This window comes from Macrotis lagotis, chromosome 5, assembly GCF_037893015.1.
Source record: "Macrotis lagotis isolate mMagLag1 chromosome 5, bilby.v1.9.chrom.fasta, whole genome shotgun sequence".
Taxonomy (NCBI): Eukaryota; Metazoa; Chordata; class Mammalia; order Peramelemorphia; family Peramelidae; genus Macrotis; species Macrotis lagotis.
In genome coordinates this window covers 244,158,939-244,186,768 of record NC_133662.1, presented here as the reverse complement: position 1 = coordinate 244,186,768, position 27,830 = coordinate 244,158,939, and the positions used below count along the sequence as shown (strand labels likewise).

Sequence of the window (27,830 nt, the reverse complement as noted above, 5' to 3'; positions counted from 1 at the left end):
AGGTCAGTCTGACCATTGGCAAGCATTCATAGGTTCCAGTCAATATGCCAAGCACTGGGAATATAGAGGGAATCCCTTCTTTGAGGAGTTTGTGTTCTAATGGGAAAAGATAACATGTAGAAGGAAGCTCAAAAGAGGTTGTGATGGAGGGTTGAGGAGATGAAGACATCTATAGTAGAGCATATTATAGAGAAAGTCTGATAAGAGCCAGCAGTACGTGAAAACATAGCTGCCTCAGGCTTTTTCCCTTAAAATTAGAACTTCTGGGACTAACTGACCAATTAGAGGAGGAGAGGCTACATCGGGGAAGGGTTCTTCTAGTGTTTTGAGGACTCTTAGTAGGGTGGGGTTTCTGGGGCATTGTGGAGAATGTTTGGGTAACTGGAAGGATAGTGGTCTCCCTGACTCTAATAGGGAGTTTAGGAGGTAATGGCTTTGAGAGCAGAAGATAATTTAATCAAATCTCTGTTCATCACAGCCCATGCATGTGATTGACTTTTCCTCATCCCCATCCTGAAAATGGTAATAAGTAAGCTCTTTGTCACTCATCATTGCCCAAAAGTACGATGACCATGTCCTTTACCTTTGCTCTCTTTTGGGCCATAGACCCTAGCGGTGATGCTGTGTCAAAGGGTATGCGGCCTTGAGTAGCTTTTGGGCTTTGCTTTTCCTGTATCAATTCTCAGCTCCATCAACAACTAACAGTGGACTTGTTTTCTCACAGCCATTTCGTGACCATCATTTTCCTTTTTTGCCAACCTTGCCAGTAGGATGGGAATAAGCTCAAAATAACCTTAATTTGCATTTTGCTCATTATCAGGGATTAATAATATTTTTCCACATATGATTGTAGAAAGCTTGGCTATCCTTCTCTGAAAATGGCTTGTTCATGCCCTTTAACCATTCATCATTTGCAGGATGGCTGCTGTTATAAGTTTGTATCCATTTCTTGTGTATCTTGCATATGAAACACTTCAGAGAAACTTGATGCAGGGCTAAGGAGGATTAAATGAAATAACGTGAATGCTTTGCTATTTATTAAACTTTGCTCATAAATCAATAACTGAAAGAAATGGGATTCCAACTACCTCAGATGTGCTTATTAGGAAACAGGTGACTTAGACTTTCTTATAAACTGAAGGGTCTTCCGTCCTCCTGTCCCCTCCCCATTTAGGACAAGGTTTGTTAAAAGCAATACAGATTTTGAAGGACAAGACAAATGTCTTGTATTCATGAACCAGTCTAAGTAGCTGTCTTTCTTATAACCTGTTCCTGCCCTGAAGCTTTTTGGGAACCACCTTGCAAATTACTTTACTAAAGGGCTAGTAATACCCTTACTTCTGGACTTTTAAAGACTAATAGACAAAATGCCACATGTTTCAAACCTATAAAGAAGATAATATGGATTTCTTTGCAAGTAAGGACAAGCTTATTATCTTTGTACTATTGATGGGGAAAAGTGTTGATTAGCCTCAGAGAGCACAGGCAAGCTGCAGTTCCAACAAAAATAAAGACTTATTGAGAACCTTCTCTGGGGAGATCACTGTCTTGGAGACTCTCTCACCAGTCATTAAAGACTTTTGTATCAGTAGTGACGCAAATAAAGTGTTGTGTTTGCCACCAATTTAAAGGGTTAAAGGAAAATTGCATTTAGTGAAAAATATTCTACATTTCAGTTTTCTCCTTTATTCTGACAGGTGTCCCTTTCCCATTTTTCTGGATTTGTCAAGTAAAATAAATGACATGATATGATAACTAATGTCACTTGTGCAAAGGTGGGGAGAGGGGAACATATAGAAACTAATGGGTTTGGAATCTCTTGATAGATTTTGGAGTCCTTTTGTATAATTGTGCTTGGAATCTTTAAATTTTTGTTGTTGTTGTTCATTGACTTACTTTTCTTTGTGGGAAGGAAGTGGCCCGTATGTGTAACCAAGCAGACCAATAATGTTGTAGTCTGCTGAACTTGGGGCTGGCTTGTATTGACTCTCCCTCCCCCCAAACATCTTCTAAAGCTTCTTGTGCTTTTGAATTGTGAGGCAATCATTATCATAAAGGAAAAATCAAAGTGGCTCTGATTTCCTTCTCCTTTTTCCTAAATTGAATCTGGACCTTTCCTCATCCTTTCCAGGTTGCTCTTGGTCCAAGCTTTTTTTTTCCTCCAGTTTGGGCATTACTAAATGTCAGTCTTGTAATTATCTCTCATATTTCTTTAACTATTTTTTGCAGTTTTCCCATTTGTTTTCATTAAGTTGCAGGAAGAGAAGGATGTATTTATTTTTAGGGTGGGAAAGTGATTTAAAATTATCTTATTTCTTCCTAGATGGTACAGCTGCATGCTTGGGAAGAAATGTAGTCTGGCTCCATTGAAGGAGGAGCTTCGGATTCAAGGGGTAAGGCCTAGACTGTATTAACAATAAGGGAAACAAAGATGTGCAGGACCTCAAGCATGGGTAGGGAATGTAGGCACAAGTTGTGGCAGGGCAGAGGCAATTTTCCCCAATGGATTAGAAAATCCCAGGGGAATGAGGGTCAGGTAAGGGGATGACTCAGTTACATTGAGATTTAAAAGAGGTTTTGTTTTTTTTAGGTGGTTTTTTTTTTTTTTTTTTTTTTTTTTTTTAGTTTTTAGAAGAGGTCTTACTTACAATAGAAAATTATCGTAAGTAAGCCCCTTTATTGGACAGATATAATAGGGGGTTAAGATTCAGAGGGAGAATTCAGAAAGGTAAGTTAATAAATTTAGTGACTCCGTGTAACCTTTTTTGAATATTTGGGCAGATAGTATGGATTTGGGAGAGTTGGCTCAATGTACTGTACTGGGGAACCTTCTATGACAAAGTAGAAGAAAATTTGAGTTCAAAGCCTATCTGGCTTCGCTTGGGGCCTGTCAATAAATTGTGAGAATAGGAAAATGCCAAGAGAAGATACTGTGCTTCATTTGAAATAGGAATTCATTGGTTAGGGAGTTGGTTTTGAAATTCTAAAAGTTTTAGTGCCTCCTTGTATGTGGACAATCAAGTGTGGGATAATAATTTTCATTTTCTAAATTGATTGCTGCAAAGGGTTGTATGATTTGACATGATGGTCATGGCAGCAGTTTGTGGGGCAAGAAAGCGATCTCATAGATTCTTACATCTTGTTGCTGCTCTTCCTGCTTCTCATCAGCACAGGGTTTTCTTATATAAGCTCACATTTGACAGGAACCACTTTCTGCATTCCTTGCCCATGAACTGGGTTTGGATAATAAAACAGAGGTACCCTTGACTTAGCTTCAACAGGTCTCTTTCTAGAGTTTAGGGGGATATTTCACTGTCCTCAAAGCACTATTTTTACCTCTGTATTTGATCATTGAATCATTACTTAGGAAAGATTAAGATGCTCTGACAGCTGTTGTGTTGTTTTGACTGTTTTGTCTTATTTTCATCTGATGATATTTGATGTCTCTCCCAGGTCCCCAAAGTCACCCACACTGAATTCTGTCAGGGGCGAACGATGAGATGGGCCTTGGCATGGAGCTTTTATGATGATGTAACTGTGCCTGTGAGTACTGACCCCTTGCTTCTGCTGCTTAACCTGGGGACACAAGGTGTGGTAGTCAGTCAGCATGCCTTAGACATTCCCACTGTTTTAACAGAGCTTCTGAGCTGGGGGAGGGGGGGCACAGTTGTTACTGTGTCACCATTGAAATGTTGGCCTTTAAACCCCCACTGTCCCCCTTGATCCCATTTCCCTCCTCAGATTTGGGCAGTGGGGCCCAAAGTATCTTATAAATTCTGAGATGTTTGTGAATATATGCTGAGGGACTTCTAGAAAATTCCAACCCTTAGGCTTGAATTCATAGAAGGCAGAAAGGGCTTTGGCCCATGCCAAGGTGAAAAAAATGTTCCTGAAATTTCAGTTTGGGGCCTTTTTCTGCCACTCAGTAAGTCTTCATCTTAACCCTTAACTGCATGAGGATGGAGCAGAAAAGGAGTCATATATATGCTGTCTTTCCTTTGCTGAACTTTTGGTCATTTCAGAGACCTATGCCCAGCAGAGCAGAGAGGTGGAAGATACATGGGCATAGTGGACCTGAGAAGTTGAAATGGGAAGGGGGGAAGGGGGGAGGTGACAGCACTTAGTTTTCTTTTTGGTCTCAATTTTTCCCTTTCTGTATATCATGTCATTATCAAAAATTGGTCCAATTTAATGAAACAGGGGACTTTCAAACTTTACTGTTGAAATGACCAGAGCTGAACCAAAAGTTTGATCTTCAAGTACAATACTCAGGTGAAAACATAGAGAGGGTGAATGGGAAGGGCTAATTATGAGGTATTTAATGATGTTGAATTATGTGTATTCCTGCAGGGGAAGAAGATACTGATAATTCATATAAACCTTCTCATTTATAAGAATAGTTAGAAGCATATATAGATAAACAAGGCACAGGAGGGAACAGAATATAATGGTATATGTTATAAAGGATGGATTCAGTGGGTGAGAAAGGAATGTTCTGGGGAAAGGGGAAATGAGAGGTAAGATGGGCTAAGATATTTCATGGAAAAGAGTCAGGAAAAAGCTTTTTGCAATGGAGTGGAAGGTAAGAAGGTGAGGTAGAATGAGTGAGCCTTCATTCTTAACTAAAATAGACTCAGAGTGGAAATACTACGTACACTCAATATGATCTAGAAATCTATCTTACCCTAGAGGAGAAAGGAGAGGAAAGGGATGGGAGAAGGGAGACAGGGGGATTGGAGAGGGTGGGGTGTAGGTGATGGAAGAGAGGAAAGATCTTGGTAAGAGGGTAGTCAGATACAACATACTGCTAAGGCAGGACAAGATGAAAGGAGGAAAAAATAATGAATGGAAGTGGGGAGGGATAGAATGGAGGGAAATACAGTTAATAGTAGCAACTGTGAGGGGAAAATATTTGGTCTATAGGATCGTATTATTTAGATTAGAAAGGATTCTTGACAGGATAACTAGCCCAAACCTCTTTATTATACAGACAAGAAAACTGAGGCCCAGAGAAATGACTTAGCTAAGACCACCTAGAGATGAGGGGGGATTCAAATCCAAGTCCTCCAGTGTTTAAGCCCATTATGCTTTCAGTGTATTGCATGTCACCCGTTAAGTAATTCATTGCCTCTGACACAGTACCAGGAGCACTAATGGGCATAATTCTGGAAGACCCTGAAATTCACCCCCCCGCCCCCAGAAGCTCAAGTGTTCATTCAAACAATATTTTGTGAGTGCTTCCTCATCTGGGAAGCTTGGCTCAGGGCTAGTCCTTGACTCTGTTTCTTTTAAAGACAGTTGCTCAGAAGAGAGTAGCCCCCAGGCCCTGCCCTAGGTCTACCAGGCTAGTTTAGGGGTATGCTGTGTGGGAGAGCCTTTTTGATCCAAAATTATTGGTTTGTTCTGCCACATGAAAAAATGGGAAGGGAGCTCCTGTATTGCCAGAGGTGTTTTCTGAATGGGCAAAATGAAAGCTTGATTCTTGCTAGTCTAGGGTCTCCCCGTAGGTCTGCTTGACTAGACTGGGGGCAAGGGGGAGGCAAAATTTCCGCCTTCTGTTTTGGCAGTCCTTGGTATGTGTTGGAAGGCTGCCCAGGAGGACTCTAGGTGCTTGTTCTCTCTGATGTGTGTATATATATATATATATAGAGAGAGAGAGAGAGAGAGAGAATTCATTGGTTGATACCTCCCTCCTTCTGCCTGTCCTGATGGACAGACCAAGACCCTAAAGAACCTTTTTTTGAAACAGGGCACCATGGCACGACTTGCAGGGGAGGCCCCCCTGCCCCCCACCAGACAACTAGGTGTCACCGTCTGGGCCCCTTTCCTCCCCAAAGAAAAAGACTTGCCACCAAATGGATAAAGGCATTTTAATACACTGCTTTCTTTCCATGCTGACCCAGCAGCTACAGGAGAAGCAGAGAGCACCCACTTCCCACATCCATTGGTACCCCAGCTAGAAGAACTGATAATTAGCTCTAGCAGAAACCAGCATCCTTCTGGGTTGGGGTGGGGGTATATGTGTCCCTGTATATCTCTGTCAATGTGGGTTTTGTGAGCATGTGTCTGGCTCTGTGTCTGTCTGCTCCCCCCCCCAAAAAAAAAAAACAGCTACCTCTTTTCCTGAGGGTATGCTGGGGGACCGTGGACCTGTCATATGGTTTGGGATTTGGTTGTGGTTGTATTGTCCTTTAACAGCCTCACCCTCACCCCTGTTGTTTAGAACTGCTACCTCATTTAGCCCCAGAATCTGGCAGAGACAAAGGAAGCTCAGGGAGAGAGAGTCACTTAAGCAGAAATATTGGCCTACTTCTTGCTTTCCTTTTTTTTTTTCTTAACCATCTTAGTGTAAGCAAGCAAGTTTCTACAGCAACTTCTGTTTTCACTTATCCCAGGCTTACTGACTCATTTCTGTCGATGCCGAACATTAAGAAAAATCTGATTTTTTTTTTTCCTGCCAAATCAAGTGCCTTTGCTAAGCCCGTAGTTTCTGTTGTCTGGATTTATCTTAGCAACAAAAAGACGGTCCTGGTGTTGTTAGAATTTTGCAGAATTATTTCTGATGAAGGAACATATTTTAGCAACTGTTCTTTTCAGAATTCTAACAAGAAGCTTAGTATTTTTTTCTTTGGCCCATTCTTCTTCTGTAGTCACCCCAAGGGAAAACTACTATATTTCTGCCCCTTTAATAAGTTTGACACTTGGATTTTAAGGAAACTTTCTCTCTCACTCCCCCCACCCACACACTTTAGGTATTGAGTTATGCATATTCTTACTTGCTTTGAGGATTTTTTTTTAAGTTTGTCTCATTTAGGGCATCTTTTAGGGCACTCCCTTTAAACCCAGGGCTCTCCTGTCAAGGGAGTTTGATAGACATTGCCATGAAGTTGGTTGTCCCTGGAAAACAGGGTAGAAAAATCATTGGTTAGTGTTAAAGTGACTTAAACAGTTCTCCACCCAAAGTGAGGAATCAGGAATGAAGGGATTGAGTAAAGCTCCTTACAACACTGATGCTCCTCACTGCCTTTGAGATCTTGGGGAATTTAGACATTCTTGGTCTGTACTTGAAGTTTGTAAAGATCAGGAGTCACTTGCAAATTTAAAGGGGATCAGAGGACCCTGAAAGGCCACTGAAGTCAGTCGTAGCATTTTACAGAGGGAAGTTACTTACCCTCCAGAGCCAGATCATGGAAGTGGTGCAGAGACAAGTGCTACAGTAATAACACACTTAGTGGCAGTCTTAGGACATCATCCACTTTGTCTTCTAAATTGACTTTTACAGTCAATTGTTGAATAATTGCCCACAATGCTAACCCTCCTCAAACCTTTCACTGTTCTTTCATCTTTAGCTAGTTTGTGGCTTTCTTGGAGATCCAGGGTCAGAAGGTTGCTTTGGTGAATCTGATCTTTCAAAGATAAGGACCCAGGCATAGCAATCTCTTCATCTAGTCCCAACTAGTGGCTACCTTTGAGAAATCACTATAAGATTTATCCTGAAGATTGGTAGATTGAGTCAGTTCACTAAAAAAAAAAAATTTGCATGACTTAAAATCAGATTAAAACAACTAGTTGACTAAGGTGAACTTCTCACTTTTATAGTGTCATACAAGGCGCGAGAGTATGTTAAAATTTCTCAAGAATAGATCCAAGGACCCTTTACCAAGATAAGATCCAAATGGTTACAGGACTTAGACATAAATAACAATACTATAAGCAAATTAGAAGATCAAGGACTAGTTTACCTGTCAGATCTATGGAAAGGGGAGCAGTTTGTGACTAAGGAAGGGTTGGAGAACATCACCAAAAACCAATTAGATGATTTCGATTACATTAAATTAAAAAGCTTTTGCACAGATAAAACCAATGTAACCAAGATCAAAAGAAATGTAGTAAATTGGGAAACAATCTTTACAACTAATGATTCTGACAAAGGACTCATTTCTAAAATATACAGAGAACTGAGTCATATTTTTAAAACAAAAAGCCATTCCCCAATTGACAAATAATCAAAGGATATGCAAAGGCAATTTACAGATGAGGAGATCAAAGCAATCCATAGCCACATATAAAATTGCTCTAAATCATTAATTATTAGAGAAATGCAAATTAAAGCTTTCTCTGAGGTACCTCTTCACACCTCTCAGATTGGCCAATATGAACAGAAAGGATGATGATCATTGTTGGAAGGGTGGGAAATTTGGGACACTATTACATTGTTGGTGGAGCTGTGAACTCATCCAACCTTTCTGGAGAGAAATTTGGAACTATGCCCAAAGGGCAACAAAAATGTGCATACCCTTTGACCCAGCAATACCACTCCTGGATCTGTATCCTGAAGAGATGATGAAAAAGGGTAAAAACATCACTTGTACAAAATTATTTATAACAGCCCTATTTGTGGTGGCAAAGAATTGGAAATCAAATAAATGTCCTTCAGTTGGGAAATGGCTTAGCAAACTGTGGCCCATGTATGTCATGGAACACTATTGTTCTATTAGAAACCAGGAGGGATGGGATTTCAGGGAATCCTGGAGGGATTTGCACGAACTGATGCTGAGCAAGATGAGCAGAACCAGAAAAACACTGTACACTCTAACATCAACATAAGGTGATGATCAACCTTGATGGACTTGTTCATTCCATCAGTGCAACTATCAGGGACACTTTGGGGTTGTCTGCAATGGAGAATACCATCTGTATCCAGAGAAAGAATTGTAGAGTTTGAACAAAGACCAAGGACTATTCCCTTTAACTAATTAATTAATTAATTTGGTGGGGGTTTTTTTAGGTTTTTGCAAGGCAAATGGGGTTAAGTGGCTTGCCCAAGGCCACACAGCTAGGTAATTATTAAGTAATTATTAAGTGTCTGAGACCGGATTTGAACCCAGGTACTCCTGACTCCAAGGCCGGTGCTTTATCCACTACGCCACCTAGCCTCCCCTATTCCCTTTAATTTAGAGAAAAAAAAACAACTATCTTATAATTTCTGATCTTGCTATCTCTTATGCTTCATGTTTCTTTAAGGATGTGATTTCTCTCGTCACACTCAATTTGGATCAAGGTATAACATGGAAACAAAGTAAAGACTGACAGATTGCTTTCCGTGGGGCGGGGGAAGTAAGATTGGGGGGGGAAATTTTAAAACTCAATATCTTTAATAAAAATAAATTAAAAAAAAAGAATAGATCCAAGGCCATTGGCCCTTCCACTATACCATAACATATTGTCTAGGTGAACTATTGAATGAAGACCCCGCTTTCTTTCTGTCACCTTTTTTTTTTTGTTTCCATGTTGTACCTTGATCTAAATTGAGTGTGATGAGAGAGAAATCACATCCTTAAGGAAGAAACATGAAGCATAAGAGATAGCAAGATCAGAAATTATAAGATAGTTGTTTTTTTTTTTTCTAAATTAAAGGGAATAGTCCTTGGTCTTTGTTTAAATGCCACAGCTCCTTATCTGGATACAGATGGTATTCTCCATTGCAGACAGCCCCAAATTGTCCCTGATTGTTGCACTGATGGAACGAGCAAGTCCATCAAGGTTGATCATCACCTTGTGTTGCTGTTAGAGTGTACAGTGTTTTTCTGGTTCTCCTCTCACTCAGCATCAGTTCATGCAGATCCCTCCAGGCTTCGCTAAATTTCCATCCCTCCTGTTTCTAATAGAACAGTAGTGTTCCACGACATACATGGGCCACAGTTTGCTAAGCCATCCCCCAATTGAAAGATATTTACTTGATTTCCAATTCTTTGCCACCACAAACAGGGCTGCTATGAATATTTTTGTACAAGTGATGTTTTTCCCTTTTTCATCATCTCTTCAGGGTGTAGACCCAGTAGTGGTATTGCTGTAGACCCAGTAGTGGTATTGCTGGGTCAAAGGGTATGCACATTTTTGTTGCCCTTTGGGCGGAGTTCCAAATTTCTCTCCAGAAAGGTTGGATGAGTTCACAGCTCCACCAACAATGTATTAGTATCCCAGATTTCCCAGAACCCTTCCAACAATGATCCTTATCCTTTCTGTTCATGTTGGCCAATCTGAGTGGTGTGAGGAGGTACCTCAGAGAAGCTTTAATTTGCATTTCTCTTATAATGATTTAGAGCAGTTTTTCACGTGGCTATGGATTGCTTTGATCTCCTCATCTATAAATTGCCTTTGCATATCCTTTGACCATTTGTCAATTGGGGAATGATTTTTTTTTAAATATAACTCAGTTCTCTGTATATTTTAGAAATGAGTCCTTTGTTAGAATCATTAGTTATAAAGATTGTTTCCCAATTTACTACATTTCTTTTGATCTTGGTTACACAGTGGTTTTATCTGTGCAAAAGCTTTTAATTTAATGTAATCGAAATCATCTAGTTTATTTTTGGTGTCTGTCAACTAACAAATTCAGCAAGTATTTTATTATATTCCTAGACTTATAGGGAATAGAAAAGAACAATCTAGGATCTAGTCCTCATTCTCAAATAGGTTTTTTCATAATTTTGGAAGAGAGAAAAGACAAGTACTTATTGGATTTTTGCTGTAGAAGCTAATAAGTAAGTTCCTTCCTGAGTGATATCAGTTAGAAAAGTGGAAAAACAAGTCTGGGCTAAAGGTTCCCTGAAATTTTCAGTTGGATGCTGGAAAAAGTAATAGAATGTGGGTGAAAGCCAGAGAGGAGGAGGGAGCAAAGCATGCAAGTTAGCCCCCGGGGGCTAAGGAGGGAGGCTGGTTTCCTTGTGAGGGGCTGGACTGGATACATTGGTGTGGTTTCCATATAACCCATTGAAACCCATTGAAGGGAAGGGAGAGGCCAAGCTTTTTTACTCCTTTTAGGTAGTCTGCTTTCTTCCAGAGCCTTGGCAGGTGTGTATTTGGATTGTTCCCCATAATGAGGCACCTCAAAAATCACACCCCTTTAAATATCCTGTCTTGTTTCAAGACAGTGGTGCAAAGCCACCTTCATTAAGGCTTGTTTGGTTTGGTTTTAATGCCAAGGATTTTTACCCTGCCCACATCAAAAGAAGCATTTGTGTTTTATTTTGTAGCCCACATTACTGGAAATGGGACAGGGAAAGATTAAAAACAAGAGTAGAGTAAGTTAGTATTAAGTGCCTTCTGTGTGCCAGCTACTTCCCAGGCATCTGAGAATTCATATTTAAATTTGGGTATTGAATTTAATTTTTTTTCCTGACTACTGAGACCAAAAATACCTCACAGTGTCCACGCTGCTTCTAAATGTTGTCCTGTTTCTTAGAATTTCTTTGGAATTTCCCTTTGGCAATCCCTTCATCATTAAGTCTTTGCAAGTGGGTTTGAAATTTTGGAGCAGCATTTTCTCCATTCCAAATCCTCATCATCAAACAGGTAGACCAGGGTTTTCTTTAAAGTCAGCCACTTAGGCTGAAAAGTCCAGGAAATGGACTATGAGAACCAGACTAGTGAGTCAGGAAAGGCTCAGAACTGGAGAAAGTAGCCAACAAGGCAACTAATGAAGCTCCATACTTACCAAGGCAAAAAGGGACAATGATCACCATCAATGGAAGAAAATCCTTCTAGACAAAATCATAGCTCTTTTGAAGTGTGGGGGGGTGGGGAAGAGGAGGGATGGGTTAGCTTGATTATTTACCCTTTTCACCAAACTTAGCCCCCTGAATGACTTTTGTTTGATGATGGGGATATGGAATGGAGAAAGAGGCCTTATTCTTCCCAAAAGGAAGATGTGACCTTCATATATAGAGGTTAGTTTCTCCTGTGATTTAAGACTATTTTGGCTCTGACTTGAACTCAGGGATAGTGATTGCTTTGGAGAGGCCAGTGTGCATTGGGCTATAGAAATTCTGGTGTGTTTTTTTTCTATTAATGGGCAAAAATGAGTCCTAATTTTTTTTCAATTAGTATACATTTGAACTTCCTGTTTGGCTCAACTTCAGGGCACTGCCTGGGGTTTCGAGGGCTTCTTTGTTCATTCTGTGTTGGTACATTTGTACATAGTAGGCACTCACTAAATTGGAATGAATCAAGTAGGACTTTTCGATAAAATGGACCAGCTGTGCCCACCCAGATGTTCCAGCTTTGTTCCCCATAAAGTGATTGCGTTGGCTCTGGTCCTTTTGTCTTCCCAAGAAAGAGCATCCAGTGATGGCAGAGAAGATGGCATGTGGCCAAGATGAACTTTTCTGTCCTCTGTAACAACTTGAGAGGTGTCCAAATGGTGCCAGGTTCCTTGCTACCCATCTGATACATTTTTGCCTACCTTAGTTGTCCTTTTTGTGAGTCAGTCTCCTGCTTCTATCAATTGTTGTCTGTCAGAACCTGGGCACAAAGGGTCTTCATTCTCAGAATTATTCTCAAGTAGCCTTCTCTCCCTTATCTTCTTCCCCTCCCTTTTCTCTGTCCCTCTTTCTGTTTTCCCTTTTCCTCTCTCACTCTTCTCTTTTCCCTTCTGCTTCTCTCTCTCCCTCTTTTTAAAATCAGAGCACTTAATTTTCTCCTAGTTTTCTTGGGATTTGCTATTGATTATAACAGGACAAGACCCTATATCAGCTGTTAGCTAACATCTCATTTAGACCTCATTCATAAATTTTCTTATGTCTATAAATGATGGCAAAAGTCTTAAAATTTGTAGGTTTTAAGTAAATTATTTAAATAAATAATCATTTAGTTTACCTTTTTATAAACTGCCCCCCTCCCCATTCTTTGCATTCTGAAGAGTGTCATCTAAAAGCAAATAAAATTACTGTATAAACAGCTAAATCTATAGTTTGATTGTAATGAAAACAGGCATCCTTTTTGGAGGGCAGAAGATCCAGGGGACTGATTTCATGCTATAATTACAGCTGCACAGTATAATTGGAGGAGGAGGGGATCCCAATCTGACATCAGTTGTAAAGTGGGCTGTGCTCTTTTGTATTAAGCTAGATTACCCCAGTGTAAAGCATTGATTTATTTTAGACTGGAAAATGTTGAATTATTCAAGTGCAACTTGCCTGCTAAACTAGATTGTTGCTGTTTATGAACTTGAAATAGATCTCTGTAATGTTGCCTTTGGATCTTAATGTTAGCAAAGTGAGTTAAATTTTAATTGTGAGTGGAGGAAAAACAAAGCCATCCATAGATTCCCATTCATTGGATACTTGTGAAGAGGCATGAAACTAGGCTAATATCAGGGATCTTTGTAGATAAATTTTGAGATTTCCTAAGATCCACTCCAGCTAGTCATTGCATGTTAGTGTTACTTTGCTGGATAAAATAAGGATTTTCTATATGTCAATGTCCACATGGATGGGAGGAGAAAAATCCTTCTGAACACTGCTGAAGTTAATAATCATTAATAGGTGAAAACCTTGCTTGGAAATTTACAAAGGAATGAAGTCGTAGGCCTCTTCCCTGGCTTCAAAAAGTGGCATAAAACTGAATTTAAAATGTCTTTTTTTTCTTTTTTGATAAATAAGCAGCTGTTAACAAATCTGACTTGTCTGATGACATCATGTCCTAGGACAGACATTTCTGATGATCTCATATCCTAGGGCAGATCTTTGCATAGGGGAAAATTAGTGAGGATGGAGTCTGCCTCATTTGGAATAGGGAAGTTCTGTTATTTAACCCAGATCAGCAGTTTAAAGTTTCTGTCTTGTTGGAGCTGATCTCCCTTAGGCTTTGGAAAAGCAGGTAACCACAAAGGAAGATTAAATTAGCAAAGTTTTATTGCTTCCCTCTTCCTTTATTTATCTCTAGTATGGGGGGGGGCAGTTATTGTCCAGCAGCAGTCTTTGAGAATCCTACCCTTGGAGAAACAGTATCCAAATCAGATGGATCAGGACCTGTCAGTCCTGGTGGAGCGACTTCAGCAGGCCACTGGACCACCATCTGGTAGCTGCCTGTTGAGCTGTACTCTGGGCAGGCATTGGAAAGAACCAGAGTGTTTTGGAGGCACCCCCCCCCCCCCAACACACACAAACTCTCTCTCTCTCTCTCTCTCTCTCTCTCTCTCTCTCTCTCTCTCTCTCTGTCAGATATTTAAAGTTGAAGTGTGGAACTTGAGTCTGTTACCTGTTTTACGACTTCAAATACAATATATAACAAGTTTTAATACTTGGATTTTTATATTCTTGGCCAGGAGATGCTTGAAAGCTATAGGCACTATCTTGGATGGTTACTTTTTTCTCTTGCTGTGTTAAGTCATCACAGCACTATTCTCTCAATGTCAAATCTGAATCTGTCTGATCTTGTCTGAAAAATATTAGCTAATTGAACCCAGGCCTGGGCACAGCCTAGAATCCACTGTTTATCATTTCCCCAGAGTGCTTTTAATTGGCTTGTTTCCTCTGTTTCCTTTCCTTTCTGGTAAACTTAATCAAGTTGAGGAATTGTTGTTTTTAAGCTTTTCTTAATGTTATGATCTTTACATTGAAAAATCCTTGGTAGAGAAATAGAATGATTTTTCCCATATGTCTACATTGGAAATAGAAACTACAACCTCAGACTGGGTTCTAATTATCTTTTCATGCCAGATAAAAGGTTCTTTCTTGTACTTTCAGTTTTTTGCCTAAAACAATTCTGATCTTGTAAAAGTGGTTTTAAAAACATCAGAACCTTCAACAAGTCACCTGACCTTTTTGTTCGGTTTCCTCTGTGAAATGTGGGCTTGGACTATAATCTGTCTAGGCTTGTCTGAAAATAGCTTTGGTTCCTTTTGGAACTAAAGTGTTCCAAAACCATTTGACCTTGTCTTTGTGTACCACTCTGCTCAGTTTCTGTCGTCCTCATTTTTGTCTTTAACTTTATATTGTTTGAGTTTTAAGTCTGATCAGTTCTGAATATAATAAGATTTCTTATTTTGAGGGTTAAATAATCATAAAATGTATTTTAAAAACGTTTCTTCTGGATAAGAATAATCTAGGGAGATGCTTTCATTTTTAAAAGAAAAAAATGTGGTGACGTAATTGAACTTGAATGTGGAATTTGAGTCCCTCTAGTGGATATAGCTAGGATTTTAGATTCTGTGCTTGAAATAGGAAAAAAGAAAGGAATGTCAGGCTTACAGGCTTAATTAGATCCAAGGTCAGCATTTTCATGAACATTTTGAGAAAGAATTCTTTGATTCCATTAAGGATAGTGCTTGTGTGCAGCTCATTACCTAGCTAACTTGTCCCTGATATCCAGCAGGATTCAACATGATAGCTGTGGTTTTCATTGGTAATGAAAGGCAGACCCTGGGAAATTGATTTGGTGGGTTTTTTTCCCAAGCTTCTGCTGACATCGAAACAGAAATTAGAAATTGGTGATTAGGGTACATGCAGTTCCTGTAGAAAGGGGCACATTGTGTTCCCAGAAATGAAGCACTTTCTCTATCTCACTATCCCCCAGGCCTTACTCTTGAAATTGCTTAGTAGATATTTTATATTAACTTCTTGAAGAGAAATTGATTTTTTTTTTATATATCCCCCAACTCTAGGTATAGGGATGTCTGGCACATATTTTTAACAAAAACTTGTGTTCAAATCTGCTGAATTGAATGGAGTGATAGGAACCTACAGTTGACCACAGCAGATAAGGGAAATGTATTGCTTACTGGATTATTTTTGGTCAACTTAAGGTGTTGGTGAAAGTTGTGGTTGAGTGGGTTGTATGGTGGGTGTGTGGGTGTGTGTATATGGATGGTTTGGATAATTTCTATCTACTAATCCCATCCCACCCCTCTTTTTCTTTCAGTCACCTCCCTCTAAGAGAAGAAAACTAGAAAAGCCTCGAAAACCCATTACATTTGTAGTATTAGCAGCCACAATGAAAGAATTATCTCTCAAAGCTTCTGCTGTGGGCTCAGAAACAGTGGAAGGCATAGCAGTTATTACAACATGGCTGGAAAAGATCCTCACTGATCTGAAGGTACCTGATAGAGGAGATGAAGATGTTTCTTCTGATCTATTTGGGAAGCATCAAGAGGGAATGCAGAGTTGATGTCTATGAAATTTTGTTTTTCTTCCAAATAGGTTCAGCATAAACGAGTTCCCTGTGGAAAAGAGGAAATTAGTCTGTTCCTGACTGCCATAGAAAACTCTTGGGTTCATTTAAGGAGGAAAAAAAGAGACAGAGTGAGGCAATTGAGAGAAGTTCCTCGTGCCTCCGAAGATGTCATTCAAGCTATGGAAGAGGAGAAACCTATGCCCAGAGAGATTGAAAATAGCCCAGATGGTGGCACCAAGTGCCCTGACCCAAGATCCCCATGTAGTCCTGCCACATGTGAGGCTGAGCCAGTTGGGTCTGAAAGTCACCACCCAGACAAGAGCCAAGAACCAATGGAGGAGGAAGGGAGCGTGAAAAAGGGAAGGACAGAGGATTTAGAAAGAGTCAGGGGCTCTTTCTGTGCCACTGAGGAGCTAGATGTTCCAGAAGAAGTTGCCAGTCCAATAGCTGAAAGAGAGAAAACTCAAGGGGCTCCTGGACATTATCTGTTTAAGTGTTTAATAAATGTCAAGAAGGAGGCAAACGACGACACAGTGGTAGAGATGCATTGGGTTGAGGGCCAGAACAGGGACTTAATGAACCAGCTCTGTACCTATTTACGCAACCAGATTTTCAGGCTTGTTGCTAGTTAGCCACAAATTCCTGGCACAGCTGGATCGTCCAATGTAGGGCAGCTTGCCTTTTAGAACTTCTTTTTAGTAATTCAGGGCAAAAAACAATGAGACTAGCATGGATTTTTTTTTTTAAGACAATTCCAGTGAGTCAACACTGGGATGGATTTTTTTGTTTATTTGTTTAGATGCAGAGAATCACTATGAAGTGACACCAGAGGAAATATCCTGGATATTAATAACAATAAAAAGATACCAGGAGGCTGGGACTGTGGACAGATTTAAAATTGGCTGGCTTATCGTTGGACTGGCTATCCAAGGCCATCGGATTATTTGTGTAGCATCTGAGGTTTGGGATGAGAAGGTGACACCTTGGCCTGCAGGGAGGCTGCTGCTTTAGAAAGGCAAGTAGGTTTCATTACCTTCACCCCAAAGAGAGATCACTTAGTTGTCTTCATGAGTCAGCATCCAAGGCAGAACTAGCTAACTCATGTTCTCTTCTGACTGACCCTTCCAGCCTTGGGTCCTATTCTTCTCCCCCCCCCCCCAAAAAAAATCTGCTAACAGGAACCTGATCTTAGGAGGCCAGTAGTGAGTTAGGGCTCCAGAGTCCTTCCCAGGAAGACAGGTCTCCACTTGGGTTTTCTTGATGATTAGAAATTGGCAAGAAGCATATGCTTAATGATAAAAGAAGAGTCCTGACTTATCTGAGATGCTCCAAACCTGAGTAAAGCACTCTGAATCTAGAACACCTTTCTGTCTAACTTGTGTTCAGTGTTGTTCTTTAACAGTATTAATTTCACACAATTTTAGAATTATTTTCAAATCTCAGCCAAGATTCATTTGATATCCACACATATACATGTAGACACATGTATGAATATATACCTACTTAGAATAGTCAGAAATGAAAAGGGTCAATCATAGGGGCTGCCTATGATTGATTTGTCAGATGAAGTTGTCAGAAACTAGGAATACACTTTTATTGGCAAAGTCTCTGATAGCACTAGTTACTGATCTAAACCTTGAGTTCATTTGCTGACAGGTAAATTGATGCTGATTGAACATTGTAATCAAAAGAGCCAACTCTAATCTTTACAATATTTTCTCCCTAGCAGCAGGATTTTGATTTTTAGTGTAAGTCATCTTCTCAAAACCAATGTTCCCTTAGGAATGCCTTGAAATCAATTAGGGTTGGAAAAGGTGGACCATGTAGGAGTTTTCCCCCAGCCTTTCCTAGGGCCAGCTCTGGAGTCATGAGGCTGCCTTATCCCAACTCTTAAGATTTTTCTCTATCTATTGCTCTCTTTTCCTTCTCTAGGGATAAGAAGCACAAGCACTGAGGTTTTTGAGAATATAAGATCAAGAGAAATCTCCCCTTGACCCCCCCCCCCACCCCCCTTGGCTTCATTGAAAGGAGTCCATCTCTGTGGTTCCCATCTTAGAACATTAAGAGTTGGGAGGACTCATAGCCACCGTTGTACAGAAGAGAAAGCAGTCTAGGACTATGAAATTGATCAGGAGCAGGGCTAGGGCTCCGACCCACATCCCGGACCAGAAGGTATGATTCTTTTATACTGAAAGAACTCCTGTTAAATGATGCTGTTCCTACTAAAAACAGAAAACAGTGTTTGTTGTTTTGGTCATATGAGAAAGGGAATCATCATTTGTTTGGAGTGTCTACTTATATGCCAGGAAACTTTGCTAAGGGCTTTTTACAGTTCTCTCATTTGATCCTCCTAACACCTCTGAGGTAGGTGATTATGGTCCCTATTTTACAGTTGAGGAGACTGAGGCAGACCAGTTCACATAACTAGTAAATCTCTGAAGCTGACGTTTGACTTGGGTCCTCCTGACTCCAGGCCCAGTGCTATCCCTACTGCATCATCAGCTCCCTCTGGATGATGAGATTTGAGAAGGGGAAAGGGATCTTAGAGGTTCTGTTTCTCAGATGAGGAAACTGAGGACTGGTAACTCAACCACCATCCTACACTTGGCATTTGCTCCCAGTTCCTAGGCTGCCCTAGGTTCTCTGGGAGAGAGTAGAAACTCTCCCATGGAAGAGCTCATTTTTTGGAGAAGTTAAATCAGGATTATATTTCCATTTAAAATCATGTGGAAGCAAGTTGGAGCTTGCTGTATTGGAATCCTTGATTTTAAATGCCTTCTTGGGAAAGAAATAGGCTACTTTTTGACTCAGAGAAGCTGGCAGTGTTTTCCTCATTTGTAAAACATTGAAATTTTTAAAACAACCAGAAAGTTATTTTTAAAATGTTTTTGTCTGGGCACATATTTTCCATTTGGGACAAAGGAAGGTGGGAATGGATGTCTTCCTTCTTTTAAGTAGTTTTTTGTTCCAGAGCATATGGTTGATTAGATTCATAAATTCAACCTGAGACTGACTACCAAGTCAGGTCTGGGCCTTTCTGAAGTCAGGTTCTGTGTATCAGCTGGTGGTCTTAATCAGGCTCACCTCAATGTGCCTTTCTGCCCCAGTGCTGTTTCCCCTTTGCTTGGGAATTGATCAGGAGAGGGAAGGTGAGCTTGCTTTTGATCACATTTGCTCTTGTTCGGTACAGGAACATAGATGCTTTCAAAACTTCCCTTCTTTTCCCCATCTCATCCATACCTGTATAGAACACTTTTCCAGGTTTGTTTTTAAAGCATTCCTCACAGCCTTGCCACATTTCTGTATCTGTGGTATTGAAGCAGGCCATGCTTGCTGCTCTTATCTGACTCAACCCTATTTTATTTCAACCTTTTTGACTTTGATGTATGTGTTGGATCCCAGGTATGGTGGTCTTAACCCTTCCCCTTGAGTGTATGTGATTGAGAGGTTCATCAGGAATGAAAAGAATTGCGTTTGAAAAATCTGATGTTGAAGCTTGACTTGAATGTAAATTGTTCAGGAACAAATGACATTTATATCTCTTTTATTTTCATCCCCCAAGTGATTTCCTTTAGTGTATTTTCTCCTTCAAGAGTACAGCCAGAAAACTGCTCTAAGCTTTATTTCACGATCCTTTCCCTTTAAACGGATGACTCCCCTACTATATCAGACATGTGTATTACCTGAATAGCTGATAACACTTGAAGATCTTTGGGTTGGGTCTTTGAAAGAGAGAAAAGTGTTGACATGTCATATGGCCTCATTGGTCTCATGGCCTACAAGGTCTGTGGCTAGCTCCCTAGCTATTTTTGTTAGTGGCATTTTGAAGAAGTTGCCTACAAGCAATACTATTGACATTGAAATCGCAGCCTGGACTTTGCGATCTTACCTCATGTTTACTGTTATGTGAAGTAGGAGCCATGACTAACAATTTTGTGTGATGTTGGGAGTGTAGGAGCCTGGATTTTGGATACTCTGATACAGCAACTCTGAGAACATATAGTTGATAAGTTAGTGGGTCAGAGACCTCACCTAAAGAAGTCACCAAGTGATAGTGCTAGTTTCGGTGGACCTAAGGATGAATTCCACAAGCCCATGACAACCAGTAGATCTTTGTGTCTAATAACAGAGCCTAGGAGTTCTACATGGAGTTCAGTGTAGTATAGAATACTGGGGGAAACAGATTGGGCAGTGCTTGAGCAGCTAGATCCTAGGCTTGCCAGCTTTGCACCCGAGACCCGGCTTGAACAATGCTGCTATTGGAATTCCCATTCCATCTGAAGTGCAACATTCCTCAATTTTTTGCTTCTGACCAGCTCTTCTTGGGTGGTGCCAAAGAGCCCAAGAGACTGTGGGGCTTCATGTCTCCTTTGTTTCAGAAGACCTATTAAATTACATATAATGATAGTCTGGTTGCCAGATTTCACATTGGCATCATGGAGTTCAAGAATCTCCCAGCAGGATGTTAAAATTATTCAGAACTTTTGTCTCATGCCTTGCTAGGGTGAGAGATATCCTTGAATATATATCACTCCATGTTCATAGGTAGCATGTTTGGTCCTTGGCATAAGAGACTAAATTGATCCTATAATCCAAATGTTGTGAAGCTTGGGAGGTAGGTTCCTATTTGCAAGTGTGTGATTAGGATGCAGATTGACTTCTCTTAGTACCTTTGGTTTAATATGTCCTTGTTTTTAAACTTCATTGTTACTCTAGGAGACAGAATCTAGTTGTTTGTCTAAGCCAGGCTCTAGGGCTCCAGAGTGGCTGCAAGAGCTGTGTGTGGCCATAAATCTGAGCCTCTTCATTTCCTGTGCAAGGACCTGCATTGTACTTGAGGCAAGCAGTGGCATTCCCTCTCGTGGCCACAAGGGGGCATTTTTGGCCTTTTTTCTCCTTAGTGTTCACTTTCTTGTGCAAAAGAATGACTTGGACTTTGGTATTCCATATTTTTTTTTAAGAATCTTTATATTTTAATTGCCTCCAAAATGAGAATTAGCTTTTTAGGCATTTCCACCTTAACTGTGTTATCACGAAGGTGAAGTTCTTTTGGCTTTGGGCTTTGCTGTTAGGGGGGGGAGGGGGTCATCACAGTGAATTTGCACTCTCAGACCTAACTAGAAATTTGGAGAGCTCCCAGGAAGAAACTTAGGAACATTGTCTGGTCAGTTTTTTCATTGTTTTCCTTTTTTTCCATTGAGTTTGATAGTCTGGTTAAGTGAATGCACTAATACTCCTTGCATGTTGTTTAAAGCAGGCTAGTGTGTTGAGTGATGGAGGGCACCAGTGTCCACACAGTGTGGCCATCACCTTTTAACCCTGGAGCTCTTCCTTTGGAATGTGTGGGGCAGTTGTGTACCTGGGCAGGCCATCATGCTCAGGGGTCATTGGGCTGGACCTGAATTCAGCCTCTGCTTTTTTTAGGGTACTGGCTTTAGAAGAGAAGAACTAAGGATTGACATTGTTGGGGATTCATCCGTCAGACAAGAATTTAAACTCCTCTTGTGAGCATGGACGTGCTAGGCTGGGAAGAGGTGGCTTTGGCGCAGTATCCTTCAAGGTAGTAGATCTTGAAAAAGATGTGGCTGAATTAGAGAAAGACTGCTAAGCTTTTTAGAACTGACCTCTTTGTAGTTAACTAAAAAGTAAATTCTGTGCTCTTAGGATGCAGATAACCAGAAGAGAATTGTATGTGCCAAAGGCAATCATAGGAAAAATCTGGACAAGTGTGAAAAAGGTAGTGAGCAATCAGGGAAAGTATGCTTGAAGAACATTTGACTATATTTCACAGCAAGGCCAGAACTAAAAACACAGGGTTGGATGTAAATAAAAATATCAAAGAGAAAGGCTACATTGAGCCCATTTGTTGGAGAAGGGATACTTTCAACTATTTGCTGTCATAATTCTTTTGCACATCTTGGATTCTGTGATTCTGTGAATGCTAGTGTCTAATGTTCCTCCAAGACCTCCATACCCAGAAGTAGCCTAATGGTACTAGTTGGGTGAGAGCTTGTTCCCTGGGGCCATGGTTTGATATCTCTGGGTCTCTTTAGCTCCATGAGTAAATGTCCTACTGGCACTCCTTGGCACTAGAGAGCTTTTTGAGGATCCATTTTCTGCAGTTCCTCAAATTTGCTTCACAATATGCTCTAGGACTCTTAGGACTGAACTTTACAGGGTGCTCTGCTGTGACTCACCCAAATGACTAAAACAGCAATTTATTTATTTAATTGCTAATTGGAGCAGCCAATGCTACATTTAGTAGGCTTATACTTGTACTTTGGAGGAAGCATGTTTTGACTGTGGTGTAGGCATTGTGCCTCACAGCAGCCTCTGAGATGTAGCTTCTTTGTTGGTCTATCTTGGTCTAATCAGAAATAACATTATTTCAAGCCTCTGTGATTGGGTACTTGTCAGTAGATGCTGATCATGTGAGTTGGTGCAGGTTAACATCCCAGGATTGGATTGTTTTTGTAGCTTTGATGAGGAAAGATGTGATATTAATCCAAGACATTAGAATGGTGCATCTGGGCCCGTTGGATACTGGCTGGGATGTGGAGCTGGGGCGGGGCGGGCAGTGAGTCTTGAATGTGTGGGTCACCCTTCTACCATCTCAGTCCATCTTCATCTTGTTGGAGAGGCTAGACTTCTGTGAGCAACCCCACTCCCACCCCCCAAACACAGAACCTCCTAAGCCCTCCCTAGCCCTCCCTCCCAAGAAGAAGGCACAGTGGTTAAGAGCAAAGTCTTACTAACATTTCGTAGGCAGCCTTGTTTCCTGTCAGTCCATAAGAAATAGCTGATAATTCATTTTGAATTCATGCTACCAATCCTTCTGTGTGGCAGTATGGTTTTCTTTCTAACAGTGAGTACCCAGTAGCTCAGCTACAAAACAAACAGGACCGATGTGTTTTTTAGGAGTGTTCCTTATGAGATTTGCCAACACTGATCTTGCTGCCTCTGGCAGCTGTTGGAAGAATAGTATGTCCTCTGTCTGCTGAAGGTTCTCCTGGTGCAGGTACCAGCTGTCACTAATGCATAGAACACTGCCTCCCTCAGTGTGAAGTGTTGGGGTTCTCTGTTCATCCTAACACCCACCTTGTTGGGCACCCAGGGGGCTTTTTCCCCCCTCTGTTTCAGAAGGGTCTCTGATCTTGATATGTAGATTAAAGGGAGCAGGGTGCCATGGCTGGAGTTTAGAAAAATACTCCCTACCAACCTGGAGTCTATGTACTGATCTTGGCCAAATTGTATTTTGGTGTGTGAGCTGTGGGGAGCTATGCCCTCTCTAGCAAAGTCTAGTTTCCCTAAGAGGGTCAGGCCACTCTGCTATGGGGAGCAGAGCGGGTCTTTGGAATGGGAGGCAGGGATTACTGATTCTATTGAGTTTGGTTTCCCCCATCTGTGGGGGAACTCAATGAGAGGGTGACAGCTGCAGCCCAGGAGAGAAAACGGGATGATCACACTGGATCCACAGCACCCTTCAGTCTTCTACTTCACTACTCGAGAGGGAGGAGAGAAGAAGCCAGTGGTGTGGTATAGGGATTGACATGGTGACAGTATAAGCCAGGCCAGAACTGACACAGCAAATCATTGGAATCCTCAAATCACTGGATAACTCTGTGCAGTTTCCTAGCTGAAACTTATATGTTGGGACTCAGGAGCATTTGGGCACAGATTGTTATAAAATTGAGGAGGGGAAAAGATAATTTCTTTCTTTTGGGGGGGTGGCTTCAGTGGGAACTCTGTACCACCTGGGAATGAGAGAAGTAGTGTTTCTGAAAGCTGGAGGCCAAAGGCCACACAGAAACCCTGTCCTTGACAATAAAGAGAACTTGACCCACTTGCTTGGTGTTTGGCTTTCATGGGCACTAGGTTCTCTGGAGGATGGAGTTCTGTATTGTGATCAGACGAGTAGTGCTCAATTGAGGCCTGGGCTTTTTTTTTTTTTTTTTGCTGCTCTGTCTCATCCCAGCCCCTTTATGGGTTCTGCCAGTGATCTGGCATTGCTTTAGGCTGTGGTATTTCCTTTGGCTTTTGCTGTATTTGAGGTCATGGGGGATGTGGTTGCCTTTCCTAGAGAGCATTAGGTATTGGCACAGATAACAATCCATTTTAGGAGGTGGTGTCGCTACTATAGAAAAGCAGCTCAGACTCAGAGAGAGACAAGACGGGACAGAGATTGGCCTGATGCTTTCTTAGCATTAATCAAATCACCTGCTTGCCTCTCCAGACATCCTAGCTGGCACCTGACTTAGACTTGGATTGGACCCCCTTTCCATTTTTATTCTTAATTTTCTGTCTAATCCTGCTCCTATGATCTGACTTCCACAAGAATACCTTGATTCCATTCAAATGACCCAGTACCTTTTGCCTTTGTCTTTCTTGGGGCGGGGAGGGGAGGGGTGGGCAGTAAGTTTCTCCTTAGATGCTTCTTCTCTACCTTTCTGTTGAGCCATTGCTAAAAGTTTAGACAAGGTTTCCATGGCTGCAGCAGTGGATTGTGCTGTGTTTGGAGGGCATCTCTATCATCTGTATCCATGGTTTTGCATTTCAGTGGTGGTTTTGATACTGCTTCATCTACTTTGGCATCAAACATCAGATGTATTAGTGACTCCTTCATTGAACGTTAATGAATGGAAAGTTATCTTCAGATTCTACCTTGAGTAGTACCTCAGTTTTCAAGAATTCATGAATTTCATGACCCCCCTCAGAAGAGCCTTCTACTTTAAATGATTTCATAACTAGATCCAGTGTCATCTCTGAATATACATGGAATTAACTTTTCTTGATGGATGAATGGAATGCAGTCCCAGGTGGGGTCCAATGCTTCTTGTTTCTTCCAAACTAAAAGAAAGCTTTGATTATTGGAGTATCCAGTAATTAGATAACTAATTAGCAGCTGCTTGGAAATCAAATATAGGATCAAGATCAATATTTACAATTGGACAGTAGATTGTAATGGCTGAAGTGTTATTATATTATTTGAGTCAGTGGACTATGACTTGGTTTTGGTTTCCTCACAATATGATACATTAAAGTTAAAGCAGATTTAGCTACTTTCCCTCTAGTCTGTTCTATTTCTAGTGGTAGGGTACCCAAGGAACTGGATTCCTTTCACTGGAGATACCACCCCGAGTAGGCAGAAGCATTTGGAATTGAGGAAACAGGGCAGGTAATGCTGTTTTGATGCAGAATTTGCTGTTCCTATGATAATTTTTTGGTTTGCTAGGAGATGGAAAGGCCATTTTTGCCTTCTTGACAGGGTACAGTTCCATAGGTTTTGCCATTGTGTCCTGTCTTTGCCTTTTGACCCCAGTCCTTCTAGTCATATCAGCTACATTCCCCAGATTCCAAGTTTCTTTTTCACATACTGCCCCAGTTGGCCCCATGGTTGAGTTTCTTGGAGAAACTCAGGGTGTGACTCCTCCCTTTTCTCTACCTTTGACCTGAATTTCTTTGCATGTTATTCAGTATTTGAAGCTAGGACAATTACCTTGGTAGAATGCTAACTGGAAGTGATGAGGAAAAAGAAACCCTCCAAACTTCAGATGGAATAGTCTTAACCTACTCTAGACTCCAAACATGGATGCAGGAGAGGACCCCAAGAGGTCTGAGGGTCCCTGTCTAGTGTTCATTCACCTTGTTTGGTTGTCACTTAGCAAAACTTAATGGTTCTTTCTGCCTTATTACTGTAGGGGGGAAGTTTTGTCATCTTATGGGCCTCATTTGTATAGCTCTTTCCCTGGACATGCTGGGACCATGGGAATTGGGTTGTATTCAGCTATTCCCATTGATCAGCTTCAGAAGAAATCATGGAACTTTCCTTCATGCAGTTAGGTGGTTTGCCTTGACTTTTGAAAGTGGAAAGGATGATCTAAGGATGATCATCCTTTCCACTTGCAAGAATCGTTGAAGAGGGAGTACCAGTAATATGAAATGGACATTTGGAATGTAAAAGCTGAGTCTAGAAGACCTTCCATAGAGGAGCCTGTTATCATCTTGGCTATGGTCACTTAGACTGTCCACATGGAATAGGCAGGGGGGTCCTCTCCTGCATCCAGATTCACTTGATATTTTCTGGCTCCCGACCAGCACCTTCACTGAGCCTCAGAGAGAGAAACAGAGAGACTGAGACTAATATTGGGGAATCTGGCTTCCTGGAATGACCTTATGAAGCCTTCAGACCAGGCAGTGTGGCCAAGGCTACCTGGGGTAGTATAACAGTGAGAGTTCATTGTGGCAATGACCCTCAGTGGGTGGAAAAGACTGAAAAATCCTAGGAGAAATGTGAGGATATTAGTAGCCTAGTTCCTTCTCAACCATAATGACACACAATCTTGAAGAGGCATCTTTGAGGCTTCAGTGCCCCTCTCTGCCATTCATTGAACTCTATGCATCCCCTTTTTACTTCCATCCCAAGGGAGTTCTGAGGAATAATCTGGAATGGTGGGCATTTCTTAGAGATTTGGGATGTGGAGGTGTGGCCTTGGACATCAAAAACCATGTGGACCATGATGTAAAGAGCATATCTATGAAGACCCAAATCTGGGTTTGCAGTATGGAATTTGGGGGCCGAGTTATGGACTTAGCAGCCCACCCATGCAGAGTCCCCTTCCGTCACAGAAGCAGCCAAACCAGCGGCAGGTCCCACACAGGAAATATGTGGACGGCCCTTTTGGGTTTTTTTTTTTTTGCTGAAATGTCAGATTGACCTCTTCCTCTAATCATTCCAGTAACTGTAACCACCCAAGTAAACATGGTGTCTGCACACTGCCATCTTGCCCCCTCTGCTTCTCAGTGAGGTACAGAGATGCTGCCCCTATAGAAGGTTTATCTTTTCAGGAGTAGTCGCTAGGCCTTAGACAAGCCAGCAGCAGATCTGAAGCTTCATTACTAACCCCTCTTGTCTAATGTTGCCCAGGCTTATTGTCCCCATATGACCCAAATAAACATGACCGTGTGAACCCAGGAAGACTGTTTGTTTTAAATAGCAATCGTCTCTTTTAAGCCCAGAAGCTGATGGGTTATTGGGGGCAATTGAGAAGCCAGGACCAAGCCCTCTTTTGACCCCATTTCTGAGAGTAACTCGAATTTCTCCATTTTTGGTGGTATTTTGAGAAGTTCGGTGGTCACTTAAAATGAGCCGGGTGATCCTGAAAACCACTTACTGAGCCAGAGCTTCAGTTTCCTCCTGAATGTAAAATGGGGGAAGGTCCCCACAGGAAAGCCCCGTGAGTGTTGCTGTTGGGTGGGCTTCTCAGCCTGGGTGGTCTGTGAGCTTGTCCCCTGGGACCCTGGCAGCGCGGGGAGGCCAGGGGCTGGAGCGGCCCGGGGCAGGTGAGTGTGCCAGTGGGCTTGTGGCTCCGCAGCCCCCCGGCACTCGGCTGAAAGCAGCGGAGGGGCCGCGGCCAGCACCGAGCCCCCTTTCCGCCCCGCGCCCCGCCATGCCGGGCCCCAGCGCCGAGCTGCCCCTGTAGCTGCAGGGACGGGACGCCGGGCGTGAGTCGGACGGGCGGCCATGGCCGTGAACCTCGGCTTCGTGGAAGTGGCCGCCAGGCGCTCGGACCACCCGGCGGCCCCAGGGGAGCGGGCGCCCCGCGGGGCGGGGGGAGCGGGCACGGCCGGGGGGGCGGGGGGAGCGGGCACGGCCAGGCCGCGGCCCGGAGGGCGGGGCTTCCGCCTCCACGTTGTTGTTCCCGGGGCTGGCCACGCCCCCGCCCCGCCCGGCCCTTCCACTTCCCTCTCCTCCCCCTCGCGTGTCCGAGGCTCGGGCGGCCTCGGGCGGGGGTCGTTGGGAGCCCCCCCTCCCGGCCGGACGCACGTGGGCATAGGAACACGGGGGGCGGGGCGGGGGGCCGGGACGACAGGGGGCA

The 27,830-nt window shown here is 42.1% G+C and overlaps 2 protein-coding genes across 3 annotated transcripts in view; one reads left to right on the top strand and one right to left on the bottom strand.

Moving 5' to 3' along the window:
• The window catches only part of METTL16 (methyltransferase 16, RNA N6-adenosine), a 57,104-nt gene extending 32,752 nt beyond the window's left edge, over positions 1 to 24,352 (top strand). For both annotated transcript variants that reach the window (XM_074189213.1, XM_074189214.1), the window contains exons 8-11: positions 2,324 to 2,393; positions 3,454 to 3,543; positions 15,703 to 15,876; positions 15,981 to 24,352. In XM_074189213.1, the coding sequence (XP_074045314.1) occupies positions 2,324 to 2,393; positions 3,454 to 3,543; positions 15,703 to 15,876; positions 15,981 to 16,586 (940 nt within the window). In that variant the 3' untranslated portion in view covers positions 16,587 to 24,352. The remainder of the gene's footprint in view (positions 1 to 2,323; positions 2,394 to 3,453; positions 3,544 to 15,702; positions 15,877 to 15,980) is intronic.
• LOC141489524 (uncharacterized) lies at positions 22,685 to 27,786 on the bottom strand. The gene is made up of 2 exons (XM_074190104.1): positions 27,126 to 27,786; positions 22,685 to 24,801 (listed from the first exon to the last, which is right to left on the bottom strand). The coding sequence occupies exons 1-2, from the start codon at positions 27,784 to 27,786 to the stop codon at positions 24,683 to 24,685; spliced, it is 780 nt and encodes a 259-aa protein (XP_074046205.1). The 3' UTR covers positions 22,685 to 24,682.
• Between the last annotated feature and the right edge of the window lie 44 nt (positions 27,787 to 27,830).